This window comes from Microtus oregoni, unplaced genomic scaffold, assembly GCF_018167655.1.
Source record: "Microtus oregoni isolate MIOR12 unplaced genomic scaffold, Mior012 000015F_ref0000493, whole genome shotgun sequence".
NCBI lineage: Eukaryota > Metazoa > Chordata > Mammalia > Rodentia > Cricetidae > Microtus > Microtus oregoni.
Genome location: NW_024543074.1, coordinates 23,883,960 through 23,900,488, shown reverse-complemented (window position 1 = coordinate 23,900,488; position 16,529 = coordinate 23,883,960). Strand labels below are relative to the sequence as shown.

Below are 16,529 nucleotides of genomic sequence, written 5' to 3'. Positions count from 1 at the left end.
TTTCCTTTTTTCCTCCTCTCGTTTCCCCTATCCCCTTTTAGGTAGCCAGAGTGTCCTGTAGTCCAGATAATTGAACTTCTGATCTTTCTGCAGCCAATTCCTAAATGCTGAGATTACAGCATATACACCTGGCTCTCCCTTTTCCCTTTTATATTTGTTCTTTTGGGGTTTTTGTACCATGTTGTTTGTCTTTGTCAAGGTTTATGGTAGCCTCTATGTTGTAGCATCTTTCTACTATATGACAGTCACATACTCCAATCCCAAGTTGTGATTAAAAATGTCTCCAGGCAAGTGTTTGTTGGGAGCCAGAGTGCCCCCTGTGGAGAGTTAGTTTTTAGATTGCTTCTTGTCCATTAGAAACTTAGAACTTATTTCAATGTATGGTAAGATTATTTAAGATATGCCTTTATCAGATTAAGTATTAATTATGTTTTATTTCCTCTTTTAAAGTTTTCATATTTAAGCACAGATATTTTAAAGCAAGTTTGGCAAAGAGCCACAGTAATGCTCAGACAGCTAGAAAATGAGAGCTAAGGTTGTATGTAATTAGTTGTTTTTTTTTTTTACTTGCATAGCATTTAGTAAGACCTGAGTGCAACTTCAGCACCAATAAAGACTGCATGTGGTGACACTTACCTATAATTCTATCACTCAAGAGGTGGAGGCAGAAGGATTAAGTTCAAAGTCATCACTGGCTATATAGCAAGTTTTAGCCAGCCTGGCATGATAAAAAAAAAAAGAAAGAAAAAAAGAAAAGAAAAGAAGGGTTTTCACAGAGGGAATATGTTTGGGAATTTCCTTTTTTAAAAAGGGTTTTTATAAAGGAATAGATTATCTTATATCATTGTCTGAGGTAGTTTACTTTGGCCTAGATTAATTTCCAGGATCTCTTTCTTCTTGGCAGTAACATCTGTTGTCAAAAAGTTAGTTAATCCATGGCTGGTGAGGTGGTTCAGTGGTCAAATCTGCTTGCCACAAGACCTGAGTTCCATCCCCTGGGTCCACATGCTGCAAAGAGCTGAATCCTGCAATTTTTCCTCTGACCTCCATACATGCATTGTGGCATATGTACAGCAATACACATACACTGTTTGTTATTTTTTTTTTTTTTGAAAAAAGAAGCCAGGAGGTAGTGGTGCACACCTTTAATTCGAGCACTCGGAAGGCAGAAGTGGGTGGATCCTCGTAAATTCAAGACCAGCCTGGTCTCCAGAGCAAATTCTAGGACAGCCAAGGCTATACAGAGAAACCCTGTCTTAAAAAAAAAAAAAAAGAAAGAAAGAAAAAGATAGTTGATACAGTTTTATCTTTATAAAAGGTGAAACATGGTCCTCTTCAATGAAGAAACTGTCTTTCAATTCTAGGCATATTTCAATCCCTGTCTGAGTATTCCTCTCATACTGTTTTTGAGATAAGAGGAAATTGAGCCCAACATTAATTCAGCAAGACAGAAACAGCAGTTACATTCCTATTGTTAAAAAGGAATAAAAAAAAAATAGAAGCTGGAGAGATGGCTTATTGAGTGTTCTTACACAGTTCCAGTTCCCATGTAGCTCCAACTTCAGGGGGTTGGGTGACTTCTTCTGACTTCTATGGACACCTACACACACACACACACACACACACACACACACAAATTAAATTTTTTTTTTAAACCTTTTAAGTTAAAAACGAACTCTGTAAGCCTAGAAAAGCAACGAATGCAAGCTACATATAATATCATGGACCAATGCCTAATTAGCAAGAAGATGTGAAATGTGGGAGGTGCTGGAAAAGAATTAAGACTGAAGAGATTGTAGTGGAGACCAGCTGAGGGCACATGCTGTGCCTCCCTTTCCAGAAAAGCCCTGACACTACTCCTTTGGTTTAGGTCTTTTCTATGCCTGGGGTTCATGTTGTGTCTGTATATACTTGAACACCTACTGTGTGCAAGGCAAATTTCTTGACACCAACTGGTTTTAATGAGATTAAATGCCAATAATTTTTTTTAATGCAAAGGGTAATTAGAAGGCCTCCTTAGTAAACAAGTCAGAAGATTTTGTACACTTCAGTCTCCTAGCAGTGGTTTAAATAGATTGTGGCTGACAGTCATTCTAGTTTCTTTGTTATATAGCAGTATGATGCTTTCTCTCATCTCCACCCTGTGACATGGTTTAAGTAAAAGGAAAAAAATGCTTCTGTGTTGTTCTAAGTTTTTAGAGAATTAAGAAGTTGAGAGTCAAGTTAGGATGCCTGATTCTTCTAGCCCAGCTATGTCCTCAGTGTCTGAGGGGTTGGGCCTGTCCTGTTAGTCACTGTCTGAGGCATAATTGAGTCTGGGTCCCAGTGTTGTCTGAAAGATTGGTCTTTTGAAACTGCCATTCAAATGAGACAAGGTGTCTCTAGGGATCACGCTAGCCACGTAAGTCAGTGAAGTGCATGCTCTAAAAGTTATCTATCTTCTTAGGTTTGAAAGAATAGAAACTGAGTCCTCTTGGACTCTGGAAGAGCAGTCAGTCAGGGTTGCCTGAAGGCTTCTTATAGATAGAAGATGTTTTTCCAGGGAGAAGCAGATCAGACCTGCACTTGGCCTCAGCTAAGAGAGTTCAGAAGCTGGCAACCTATAGACTCTTGAATTGTGACTACTGGAAAATTTTGTTTCCTATTATTGCCTTGGTTAAAATTACTCACTTTAGTTTGTGCTTTCTTGCCTGGTCATTTTATTTGTACCAAGGTCTTGGAATTTAAAAACCAGTATATTTATTTTGGATTTTGAGTTCTTTAAAAATAAAGTATTTTGATTTTAATTTATCTGTAAAATTACTAAATGTCTTTAAATACCAAACTCAGAAGTATTCATGATAGAGAAACTTTTTTGGTATTATACAATGTTCATTGTCAAATATTTAGAAAACTTAGCAAAAATAAAAAAATAACTCATATTTGTGTTTTGTTTGTTTGTTTTCCTGATACTATGTAGCTTTGGCTGTTCTGGAACTCACTGTGTGGATCAGGCTGGCCTCAAACTCAGAGATCTGCCTGCCTCTGCCTCCTGAGTGCTGGGAATACAGGCACAAGCCGCTACACCTATCTAAGTACTCATATTCTTTTTTTTTTCCTTTTCTTTTTTTTTAAGTACTCATATTCTTAATAACCAGCAGTAGCTGGATATTAAGTTCAGTGTATATTTTAGGGTCATTTTTGTATGTATGTATGAAGGTAATCATATTAAACTGTTTTACAATTATTCACTGGATGTGTGTTTTCCCTCACATGATTACAAAATCAATAGCAGCTTTACAGGCAGTGCTGCTGGAGATGCTGTTTGTTGTTGGTGTTTTTTTTTTTTCCCATTTGTTTATTCATCTCACACTGTAGCCAGCTGTTCTTGAACTTCATAGCTAGCTGAGCAGGCCCTGAACACACAGCAGCCCTGCAGCCCTAGCCTATCAATTCTCCAGGTGCTGGATACTGCCACACCTGGACTCCAGGTGTCTGAGTGTTTTAGGTGCTTCTGACAGTTTCTCTGTTTCTCCTCTTCCCCCTTTATTGTTGTTACTCGTGTTCTTCCTTCTTTTAAATTTTATGATTTTTTTTCATAAGTAACATCCAAAAATTCTTACAAAACACAAAACTATAACTAAGGTTAAAATTTCTGTCAACTCTGTACCAGCTCACCCCCACCTTCATACTGTGCTCTCCAAAGAGGGAACACTGGACACTGGGTTATATGTACCTCAAAGCCTTTTTGTATACTTATATATGTATATGTAAAAACAAAATTTTGTGGGCTTCACCCCCATTTTTGTTTATTTGTTTTGTTTCTAGACGGGGGTCTCACTATATAATAGCTCAGGCTAGCCTCAAACTCAGCTGTCCTCTTTAACCTTTGCCTTCTCAGTCTTAACATTATAGACATGTGCCACCATGTACAGCTTTGGGTTTTGCATTCATGTGTGCATGCACACACACATGCACTTAAAAATATAGAAATAATATACTATCATTATGTCAGTTTTAGTATAATTTTTGTGATATGTAGATAAGGAGTAAAGATATTTCTCAAAGAAAAAGACATGAAGCTACTTATAGTTTGAAACTAAAATCAAAAAGGAGTTTGGTTAAAAATCTGGGAAGCAGAAGTCTCACTATTGAATCCTGGAGAGGTGGCCTTTTGGTTGTTTGAGACAGGATTTCTCTATCATAGTCCTGGCTGTTCTGGAACTCACTGTATAGACCAGGATGGTCTCAAACTCAGAGATTTTTCTGCCTCTGAAAAGGTGACCTTCTATTTAATTTTAAATTTTTTTAATTAATTTTTTTTTGAGATAGGATTTCTCTGTAGCTTTGGAGTCTGTCCTGTCTTTAGACCAGGCTGTCCTCGAACTCACAGAGATCTGTTTGCCTCTGCATCCCGAGTGCTGGGATTAAAGATGTTTGCTGCCATGCCTGGCCCCACCCAGTTTCTCTTTTTAAAATGGGGTCATGCCGGGCAGTGTGGCAAGCACCTTTAATCCCAGCAGAGGCAGACGGAGCTACGTGAGTTGTGAGTTCGAAGTCAGTCTGGTCTACAGAAGGAGTTCCAGGACAAGTTTTAAAGCTACAGAGAAACTCTGTCTCAAAGTGGGGTGAGGGAGCCAAAGTCTCATTCAGTAGCCCTAACTGAGCTAGAACTTGCTCTGTAGATAAGACCAACCTCAAACTCACAGAGATCTGCCTGTCTACGCCTCTTGAGTTCGGAAAAAGCTATATTCTCTTATATTTGATGTGAGAGACTAATTTATATTCTTACCCCCTGATTCTTTTAATTATGTTGTGCTTTTCAAAGGGAGGGTTTTTGTTTGTTTGTTTTGTTTTAAGTTTCTGAAAAAGAGAAAGTGAACATTTGACCTGTACTCATATCAGACTTTAGTGTGATCCATGGAGTGTTAATGGATCTGTTTCAGTTCCTACCCCAGGGAAGAGGCTTCCTCAGACACATGTCCCATGTGACACTTCTGTCCTGTCATTCTGCTGGCTCTCTACTGCCTTTCAACACAGAGGCACATGGCCTTGAAACTTGCCCAGTATGGCTGCTTTTTCATGCAGAGTGAACTCTGCTCTTCTTGTAATGAGAAGTACTAGCCCCCTCCTCACTTCCATCCAGAGAGAGTGCTGCACAGTGTCAGGATTTAAAATGAAACCTTTGTTATAGCCCATGGGGAAAAATGGATCTGATCCAGCCACAAACATCACTCCCTGCCATTTCTAGTCTATCGAGAGTCTTAGCAGCTCTGAAGTTTTTTTAGAGGGAAAATTTTTTTGCTTTGTTTTGTTTTGCTTTGCTTTGATTTGGGGCATGGGGGTGGTGCGGGAAGCAAATGCATGGCATGTTTTGTGCCAGTGAAAATGAGGACAGTTGAGCAGAGGCAAACTGGAATGTAAACTGTGACTGACCCGTAGCTGTGGCATGACTTCTGGGCACCAGCAGGTCAGCAGTACAGTTGCCATCCAAAAACAAGGTATAAAAGTTGCCAAAATTCCATAAAGCTCTGGGGTTTTCTTATCTAGGGAGGTTGCTATTCAACGATAAAGACTAAGGTTAGGGTGAAAGTCACACCACCTTTCTCCAGGATTTGAGAAGGGTTGCCTGCCTTGGCTTTCTAGAAGCTATTTATTAATCCAGACTAGAGCTGTTCCCCACTGCACCATCAGTGCACCACAAGCAATTTGATGGCGGGCGTGGGGGGTGGGGGTGGGAGGGTAAAAGATGCTTTGCTGACCACGAATTGTTCAGCATAGCCCTAAGGCCTGTGTGCCTGGTTTCTCTCTCTAGCACCAAGTTTGAGTTTGCTTTTTATTTCAGAGGATTTCAGCTGTGGTTTACTCCTGTTGCCAAAGGAGCTCCAGGCATGCACCACTGTTTAGGATCCAGTGGCCACATTTGGCAAGCAATGGTTTGAATGACCTCTCCTTAGGAGCCCTAGGTCACTGGCTTGATTTCTGCCTCCCTACATTACAGGCTCTTCCTGTATTGGGAGTGGCAGTTGGCCAGGGCATTGTATTTCCACTGGCCTGAAAACATGCAGATCCTAATGAGCTTGTGAGAGGGAGGATAGCAGCACAGGAAAGGCTGGAAGCAAACCATTGGGAGTCCTAGGTTTGGGGCTCCTCAAGGGGAAGTTTGGGATCAATGGGTAGGCAGTGAATGTAATAACACCTAAGAAGGCAGAGCTATGTCTGAGTTTTTCTTTTTCTTCTTTTTGTTTTTAAATTTTAGACAAGCTCTTGCTGTGTATTCTAGACTGTCTTTGAACTTCAGATCCTCCCGCCTCAGCCGCTCAAGCACTGGGTTTATAGGCATGAGCCACCACCATGTCTTGTTTCTAAAGTAAATCTTTCAGTAAAGAATCTTTTTTTTTTAAAAAAAAACATTTCTTATAGTTTATTTAACTTTTATTTTTATGTGCATTGGTATGAAGGTGTCAGATCCTCTGGAACTGGATCTTCAGACAGTTGTGAGCTGCCATGTGGGTGCTGGGAATTGAACCCGGGTCCTCTGGAAGAGAAGTCAGTGCTCTTAACCACTGAGTCATCTCTCCAGCCCCTCAGTAAAGAATCTTTTACATGATGAGACTCCTTTTATAGAGTACAGTTTTCATATCTGAGACTTTTAGGGAAGGTGTAGGTATTACAGTCTAAAAGAAATTTATTTATTATTTAGAACCCTATTTCAAAGAGAAACTCTTTGTTGTTGTTGTTGTTGTTTTGAGACAGGGTTTTCCTGTAGCTTTGGAGCCTGTCCTGTAACTAGCTTTTGTAGACCAGGCTGGCCTCGAACTCACAGAGATCCGCCTGCCTCTGCCTCCCAAGTGCTGGGATTAAAGGCGTGTGCCACCACCGCTGGGCTTTCAAAGAGAAACTCTTTTTTTTTTTTTTAAAGATTTATTTATTATGTATTCAGTGTTTATGTATCCCTGCAGGCCAGAAGAGGGCACCAAATGTCATTACAGATGGTTGTGAGCACACGTGGTTGCTGGGAATTGAACTCGGGACCTTTGGAAGAGCAGGCAAAGCTCTTACCCACTGAGCCATCCCTTTTTCAAAGAGAATCCATTTAATATTGCAGGTCAAAAAAACTAGCATGCCAGAGTGTTATAGCCATTTATCCACTAATTGAGTTATTTTCATCTCTAAACTTTGAATACTTGGTTCTCTTTTTTTTTTCTTCTATTTGTGTAAAACTGTAGGATACCAGGAAGGTTTTGTAAGAGTAGCAAAGAAACTTCTTAGGCATTAGTTCTCTGCTTGGGGAAGGAGACATCATTTTTCCAGGTACTTTTAAGGATATGCCTCAATAATGGACTCTCTATATCTGTAGGATGGAAACATTCCCTGCAGTGGCTGAGAAGGTCCTTAAGGAGTTCCAAGTGTTGCTACAACATAGCCCATCTCCTATTGGAAGTACCCGTATGTTGCAGCTTATGACCATCAACATGTTTGCTGTACATAACTCCCAATTAAAAGGTAAGAAAAATTCAGTTTCTCCTTCTAAACAGTTGAATTTAGTATCTTTTCTATGTACCTTATCAATTCCCCTGCTCTCAAACATACACACACCCCTCGCCACTATTGCTTCTTAGGTCTTAAGTCTCTGAATTCTCTTAGACTCTGGTGCTTGGGTGGGATAAAAGGAGAGATTTATGAGTATAAAGTTTAATTTAAAAATCTAGAGATACTTTTGCACATCTGGCCATGTTAATGGCAGCAGCAAGGCCTCTTAGAGGCTGCAGACCCAGTTTTTTCCCAAGGGAGAGGCATTGCTGAAATGTTTCATTCCGAAGACCGTATGCTTGGCAGGGATTGGGAATTGCTGTTTCTGGACTCATGTACCCTGTTTGTTCAATATGGAAAAGTCTAGTTCCCTGTGGGATATCCCTTGTGGGACCCTGCCAGAGAGTAAGAACAGAGAATTGATGAGCTTTGGTGACTCAAATCTGGAAGCACAAAACCTACCAGGCTCAGAATTTGGCTAGTGTACTGGTATGCACTCTGAAGTGTTTTTCTGAACGCTTGGTTCTCTCTCTCTCTCTCTCTCTCTCTCTCTCTCTCTCTCTCTCTCTCTCTCTCTGTGTGTGTGTGTGTGTGTGTGTGTGTGTTGCGGGGGTGTGGGGAGGAGGAGGGAGGGAAGGGAAGATTGGTACAGTTTTTAAATGTTCTGATGACGATGTCATGTTTGAAGGATATTTCTAAGATTCCTTCCCTTCTCTGTACCTCACTTAGGTAAGGTTGATGTTGTTTGACTTGATAGAAATACGTAGTATGAGTGACATTATTTTGTGTTTCTGCACAACATGTTGCCAAGGAGTCATTCTAGAGCATCAACAGACTAGAGCCATCAACAGAGAGTGTTTGGTCAGATTCTTATCTGCAGTGCCCCATGGAGACTGTGTCATAAAGCAGATCCGATGTTTCTAAACAGTGCCACTGCTCTTCGGTTGTCCCTTTTCTCAGAGCCCTCTCCTCTCATCCTGCAGTCCATCTGGTTCCCTTCTTGTCTGTATTGGGACTTTTGTTCAGCTTGCTGCTGGTAAGGAACTTCTCATGAGTGAATGTACCACATTTCCCTAAAGACAGGGATTCACCTGGGTTTTCAATCCCCTCTGAATCTACTGATAACTGCATCCAGAATTTTCAGCAGTGGACAAGATACAGACGTATAAGAGCCTTTCTCAGTGTACCCAGTCGTTCCTGAGGCGGCTGTTGACACGGGGCTGCAAGAGGACCTGGAGTCTTGCGGAGAAGCGTTGGATTCTAAGAAGAAAATAGTTTGTAGTGGTGCCCTGGTGAGCCTGTGCAGTCTTAAAGAGAGGGAAATTTTGCTACCAAGAAGGAAGCTCTCAGGGTGTGGTGTACACGCCTTTAATTTTGGTCTACTTATCAAGTTCCTGGCCAGTCAGAGCTACATAGTGAAACTTTGTCTGCTCTCTGGGCTCTAGAAGCAGGGCCTCCAGTTGCCCTGCATTCATTTTCTGCTCTCCTACCCAAACCACCCACTGCTGTGTGAGTTGGAGAGCTGGGACACACAGTTCAGGCAACAAAGGACCTGTGGTCTCTGTATGTGTGAACGTAAAGAGCCTGTTTTCAACAGTTTCTTCTGTGTAGAAAAATATACCCTGGGCTTTTCATGGACTACTAGTGAGTCTTTTTCTTGTAGCTGTTGCTAAGAAAAGGCTAAGAAAATAGGGGTAAAAGGAAGGTGAGGATAGAGGAGGACTGTTCGGTATTTGAGGTCAAAATATTTTTGTAGGGCTTTTTCTGTAGTTGGTCGTAAGGTGGATCCTCTAGCCAGAAATGACAGATAAAGACCTATGGCCCTACTCCCTTTACTGCTCTTGGTCTGGCTCTCAGCTCCATGAGGCAAGAGGAGCCTAAGATGAGGTGGTCACAGGCTCCAAGGGTGGTTCAGGGAAAAACAGCCCAGGCCACAGGATATAACACTCAACTGGGACACAGAGCTCTGCGGACGTGCTGCCAAGTACCCGGTGTGCAGCTGAGGCGGCCATCCAGACCCCACTGTGTGGGCTGCCATTGGGAGAGGGGTGAACAGAGCACTCAGCAGGGCTGGTTGGTGGGAAGATGCACTTTTCCATTTCCCAGCACATGAGTCATCATCTCTGGGCCCCTGTGCTGTGCTTGCACGGACAGTGGCAAGAAGGGGGTGTTGTGGCTGAGTAGCAGCATCTGTGTCGGGGGTGGAGAGCGAAGGGGGTTGGGGAGAGGGTAACGATTTAAATCCTTCACTAATCAGCAGCACTTTGAATCACATTTTTATGAGTAAGGAAGTGATAAATCAAGCTCTGTGTGTTTAGCCCCCAAGTCCTGTCAGCTGGTGCCCTTCTAACGGGTTCTGTCCCAGCCAGTCTGTAGGCTGTCACAGTCACCACCCAGCCACAGGTCCCTGGCTGTCTGAAACCAGGAAGCAAGGCCTGACACAGCCTGGCCTCCCAGGTGCTCTGGGTCCATGGTGATTTGGCAGTCATTGCAAATTACAGAACATCTGGACCATCATTTTTCTTTCCATTCCCTCCTGGATGTGTCCTTCTGGGTGGGTTGTTTGCATATGTCAGTTCCTGGGCTCTGTAAAGTAGAACATTAAAGCCTGAAGCAGAGGTGATCTTGTTAGATTCTTTTGTTCTGTGCCAGAGCCATCTCCATAGATGTGGGGTCAGGATTATAATTTGGAAAGCAACAGAGATGTTCTTCCTTAAAAAGTATGTCCTTTGTTAATGGCCTAGTGCTACAATACCATCATGGATCATTTTTGTGTTCAGTGATCCCTTTGTGGTAACTACCTTCTTTTTACATCAGTAGGCCAGAGGTGGAAATGATTTGGCTGCTAACACTTTATTGTGTTTACATTTCAAATATGCTTTCTTTGTAGACATGGAATATTTAAATGCTTTGGATGTGGTAGCAGACACTAAAGTAGAGGGGCAAAACTGTGGTGGAGAGAATGGTGTCCTACATTAGAATGTAGGAAACTGACTTCCTTAATCATGAGCCCTGTGTAAAAATCCTACATCTGTGGGATTATAGTTTAGAATCTTAATACTTTCTATGAGATGGTTGAAGACAGATATGTTTGAGGTGAAGACAGGAGTATTTAGAGGTTCTGGTATAAGGGTGGTATTTCTTAGACACAAGGTGTTTGTTGAATGCACAAATGAGAAAGGTCAAGGAAAGTTGTGGTTTTTTACCTGGCCAGTGTCCAAAGTTGGTGGCTACATAGGTGGTTCCTGAAGTGATGTCATAATGTCTATGGCATTCTGAGCCTGAAAGGATAAAGGGCCTTCTTCTGTGTCTCAGTATTAATACTTCAGTAGTGACTGATAGGAGGCTAGAGGTTGAACTGCTGAACTAAACCACAAGTACTCCAAGAACTTGAATTTTTAAAGAAATTGTAATTTAAGGAAATAAAACTAGTTTCTTGAAGACAAGTAACTGAAGCAACATTTGTGGTAGGGCATCATGGAAACCTCTTTGCATCTCTCATCTGTGCCCAATTTGCTCCAATCTGGACTTGCCTTTGTTGCCCCCACCCTTTTCAAAAATATGTTTTATAATTTTTGGAATCAAAACCATCTCAGGCACACTGTTTTATTTTACTGTATTATTAGATTATTTTTCCTATAAATCACTGGATGTTACTCATTGGCCACCACTAGAATAACTTTCCTTTTCTGTGTCCTGGCTTTTTCTTTTTGCTTCTCTACTAGTTCATAGAGTATATCTCCATTTCAGCCCTCTAAAAGAGTCCTGGTAGCAGCAGCAAGAGGGCACCCAAGAGGCACTTCTTGTGTGCTGTTCATGTTGCTTGCTCTGAGAAAACATTTAGGTGTTATAATTGAGGTAGAGCTAGTCTGGCCTTCATTTCATGATCGTTTGTATCTTCTTTTGTTTTTTTTTTCTGTTTTTATTTATTTATTATTTTTTAGACCGTAGCTCACTCTGTTTTTTTTTTTTTTTTTTTTTTTCCGATACAGGGTTTCTCTGTAGCTTTGATGCCTGTCCTGGAACTAGCTCTTGTAGACCAGGCCGTAGCTCACTCTGTAGCCCAGGCTGGTCTCAAACTTGAAATACCCTTACCTGACCTCCTTAGTAATAGGAAGACAGCTATGCATCATTCTGCCTAGCATATGCATGCCTCTTGTTATTAATATTCCTGAATTGCAAGGGAGAGAGGAAGTGCTACATGGGTGTCTTGTAGGAATTTAAAACTATGGCTGCCTACCTGGTAATAACAGAGTTTAACCCATAGGCATGGGCTTCTTCAAGCCATTAGTTATATATAGAGTTGACTCCAGTTAGGAGGTTCATTTCACAGTCAGAATTTGTCTTTCAGCATAAAGCATACCTAAGACTTTAGGAAGAGCAGTTTGTTCTCTCTATCGAATCACTTCTAAGTCTTTTACTCAAGCAGAATGTATGAAGTGTCTAATCCTCTACTTGACAGAACAGTTGTACAGAGGAAATCCACCTTTCATAAGGGGTTAGACTTGAGTTTAGCTGTATAAACTGTCCCTCTCATTCCTCCTCCTATATCCCTGTTGATAGAAGTCCTTGGGTCTTTCTCAATGAGAATCATGGGTAGGTAGATTTCTCTAATAACGCTACTGGTCTTCATTTCCAGGACTCCTCAAGTTAGAGTAAATTAGCAGACAGAAAGTCAACATGGCCAAATTTTTTTGTGACTATAAAAGGTCAGAATGGGTAAGGTGTGGGAAGGCAGGCTGGAGGAGGCTGCATCAGTAAGCTTTCCTCTTGTCAACAGGCTGCTTAGCCAACTCCTTTCCCTTGGCAATCTGATTATGCCTTTTGCTGAAGTTCCCTGAAAAAGAAGACAAGAGTAAAAGAAGTAAACTTCAAGGCAGTCACTGATTTTTCCCAGCTCTGAATTCCAGTCCCTTTTCTTGTTAGGACGAATCTACTGCTTTAGGCTGAGGAAAGTAGTGGAAAGTTAAATGAGAAAATACAGTCATGTCAATTAAATTAACCTTACTCTAGCATCCTATCTGTTGAGGACATGGTCTTTGTTTACCTGAAGATAACAGTGTGGTTGGGTAGCTATGGCTGGTTTGGTGTCATGCAAAGGTGCCATATCCCTGTTTTAAGCAGTGATTATAAGTGGTATATTTAGTTTTTGTTAGCATTTTATTGCTTCTCAATTTGGCATCTTTTTCCCTTCCTTGGAAAGACTTATACTGGAGGAGAAATAATGTTTAGGGGAAATTTGGCAGCAGTATTTGCAGCCACCCTTTCCATTCTTTTTTCATTTTTTGCTAATTTTCAGTGTTGGCACTCAAATTCAGGGCCTAACACATCTAGGTAACCATTATTGTTAATCTGAATTCCTAGCCCTAAATCTGTATTTAAAGCTTGATTTATACTGGTCGGTGGTGGTGCACACCTTTAATCCCAGCACTTGGGAGGCAAAGGCAGGGGGAGCTCTGTGAGTTCAGGGTCAGCCTGCTCTACAAGAGCTGTCTAGGACAGCAAAGACTGTTTAGAGAAACTTTGTCTTGAAAAACAAACAAACAAACAAACAAAAGCTTGATTTATTATTAGACTTTTCAACAGGCCTAAATTTTTTGATAGAAATACATAAAGGCTGATCTCGAGAGAAAAAATTTATATATATTATCTGCTATATTTTGATCATATTCAGCCCTGTTCTTCCTGATTCCATTCCCTACCTCCTGCTTCCCTAACTTCATGCCTTTATTTGTTTTTAGAGACAGTTTTTTGTTTGTTTGTTTGTTGTGTGTGTGTGTGTAGCCTTTTTTTTTTTTTTTTTTTGAGACAGGGTGTCTCTGTGGTTTTGGAGCCTGTCCTGGAACTAGCTCTTGTAGACCAGGCTGGTCTCGAACTCACAGAGATCCGCCTGCCTCTGCCTCCCGAGTGCTGGGATTAAAGGCGTGCGCCACCACCGCCTGGCAGTGTGTAGCCTTTTTGTGGTTGTCCTGGAACTAGCTCTGTAGACCAGGCTGGCCTCGAACTTACTGAGATCTTCCTGCCTTTGCCTCCCAAATTGATTACCACTGTATCATTCCTGCCACTATTGTACCAATTGACATATCTTACTATGGCTCTTTTATTGTAGTTCACAAGGTTTGTGACTGGTTCAAACCTCCCCCCTACACACAGCAGACTGTATAACATCTTCCAATATCATAAAAGCAGTTAGCAGGAAGGGAGCTTTCTAGTCAGTACCAACTTTATTTCTCCATGTCCTGTGGCTAGTCTTTAGCAACAGGGTCTCACTGGTTCAGTTCTGGTGGCCAAACAAGAGCAATGGCAATAGTCTAAATTATTTTAGGGGTCTCCAGGACACCTGTGACCAACTCAAGGCGAAGTATCCCACACCTGACACTGGGCTTTGCATTTGGCAACCTATGGCTTCTGCAATGAACATAATATGCAATATAGGGTAGCTCCAGTTCAACTGTTTTATTTGGATTGGGGGGAGGAGGGAGAGAGGGAGGGAAGGAGAGAGAGAGAAGAATAAATGAATATGAATGTGTTTCCATGTGTCTTTTTCAATTATTTTTAGTGTTAGTTATTCCTCCCCAGCTCTATTCCTCACCCTACTCTTCCATTCCTACCCCAACTTAAATCTCTCTCCCCATTATTCTTTCTTTCCCCTTCTTACGTCACTGGTGTTCTACTATCCTCCCTCCTTTGAGATCTTTTTTCCCCTCTTCACCAGTGGTTCCTTTCTAGTTTCCTGGATTCTATAGGTACTTCCAAATTAAACACACAAATATAAAAATGCAAAGCTAAGATCCATATGTGAGTGAGAACATGCAACATTTGTCTTTCTGGGTCTGGGTTTCCTCACTGAGTATATGTTTCAAAGCTCCATTAATTTACTGGGAAACTTAGTAATTTTGTTTTTCCTTAGAGCTGAATAAAATAACATTGTATCTAGGTACCTGATTTTCATTATCAACTCATCAACTGATGATCATCTAAGTTACTTCCATATCCTAACTATTATGAATATAGCAGTGATGAATATGGATGAGAATATGTCTCTATAGTAGGAAGAAGAGTCCTTTGGGTTATATGCCTAGGAGTGGTATACCTGGGTTATATGGTAGATCTATTTCTAGTTTTTTGATGAACTTCCACACTGATTTGGCTGCACCAGTTTCCACGCTCACTAACAGTGCATTCATTACGTTCTCTACTTCCCACATCTCTGCCAACATTTGATATCTTTTATTTATTTATTTTTTATTTTTTTTATTTTTTTTTTTTTGGTTTTTCGAGACAGGGTTTCTCTGTGGCTTTGGAGCCTGTCCTGGAACTAGCTCTGTAGACCAGGCTGGTCTCGAACTCACAGAGATCCGCCTCCCTCTGCCTCCTGAGTGCTGGGATTAAAGGCGTGCGCCACCATCGCCCGGCTTATTTTGTTTTTTGAGACAGGATCTCACCATATTATCCTGGCTGGCCTGGAACTCACTGTGTAGACCAGGCAGACCTTGGACTCACAGAGTTCCTGTCTGCTTCTTGAGGGCTGGGATTAAAGGTGTGGGTTACCATGCTCAACTAATATTATTTTCTTTTTCTTAAGATTTAGTTTTATTTTATGCGTGTGGGTGTTTTGCCTGTATGTATGTCTGTGTACCACATGCCTACAGTGCAAAGGAGACCAGAAGAAGGCATTAAATCCTCTAAAACAGGAGTTAGTGTGATGTGGGTGCTGAGGACTGAACCCAGGTCTTCTGTAAGAGCAGAACCATCTCTCCAGTCCCATCTTTCATTTTCTTATTAGCCATTCTGACTAGAGTAAGATGAAATCTTAAATAGTTTTAATTTGCATTTCCCAGATTACTATGGATGGTGAACACTTGTAAAAATATTTGTTAGCACCAAGCATGTTTAACATATATGCCCATATATATACATGTTAACATGTATATACTTAGTCATCAAAATTAAGATACTGCACATTTTTGTCATCCTATGTAATTCTTGTTGAGTCCATCCTGTTCATTTCCACCTCTGGCCCTAGGAAGCCACTGATTTGTTTTCTATTGCTGTAGTTACCTCTTGTCTTTTTTAGAGTTTCATGTGTATAGAATTGTTTACTGTTTACTTTTTTGTGTCAGGCTTAGTAAAATATATATTTAATTTTATTAAGAAACTCCTTCTGTTTTTCCTGGTGGTTATATACTTAACGTTCTTGCCATAGGCATCGAGGGTTCAGCTTTATAAATTTGCCAACAGTGGCCGGCTGGTGGTGGCGCACACCTTTAAAGCTACAGAGAAACCTTGTCTCAAAAAACAAACACAAACAAACAAAAACCAATACTTTCCCACTTAGCTCTTTCCCCAGCCTCTCTCTCTCTTACCTTCTTTCGAATAGATTTGTTTTTGTTTTGTTTTTCAAAGTTTCTTTTCCTTTTTTTTTTTTGATTTTGGATTATTCTAGGATCTATACTCAGTATAGTTACTTTCTCAGGAATAAAAATTATAATCTTCCTATTCTCCCTAACAAAGCAAGGACCGCAGGACACTGAAATTCTGCTCATTTGTTTGCCTTTGTATATTTTCATATCTTTTTCACTTTCAACTCTGTAAGACAAGTTCTTCGTTGTTTGTTTCCTTGTTGAGACAAGACCTTTCTCTGCAGCCCTAACTATATTCAAACTTGTTATCCTCCTGCGTCAGCTTCACAAGTTCCAGAATTACAGGTAGGTTCTAATACCATATTCCTATTACATACATTAATTTTTCCCTTTCATGATCTTCCTGATTGTTTTTTTTCCATTTGTATTCTTTTAAATTTATTTATTTATTTAAAATATTTTTTATTGTTTATTGGTGTGAAGGTGTCAGATCCCCTGCAACTGGATCTTCAGACAGTTGTGGGCTGCCATGTGGGTGCTGGGAATTGAACCCGGGTCCTCTGGAAGAGCAGTCAGTACTCTTAACCACTGAGCCATCTCTCCAGCCCCTCTTTTAAATTTATTTAGTGAAGATCTTTGATGAGAAACTTTTCT

At 40.8% G+C, this 16,529-nt stretch overlaps 1 protein-coding gene across 4 annotated transcripts in view; it reads left to right on the top strand.

Annotated features, from left to right (window-relative positions):
* Smg6 (SMG6 nonsense mediated mRNA decay factor) overlaps nt 1-16,529 on the top strand; it is a 251,623-nt gene that overhangs the window by 64,149 nt on the left and 170,945 nt on the right. For all 4 annotated transcript variants that reach the window (XM_041663953.1, XM_041663955.1, XM_041663954.1 and 1 more), the window contains one exon: nt 7,340-7,485. In XM_041663953.1, the coding sequence (XP_041519887.1) occupies nt 7,340-7,485 (146 nt within the window). The remainder of the gene's footprint in view (nt 1-7,339; nt 7,486-16,529) is intronic.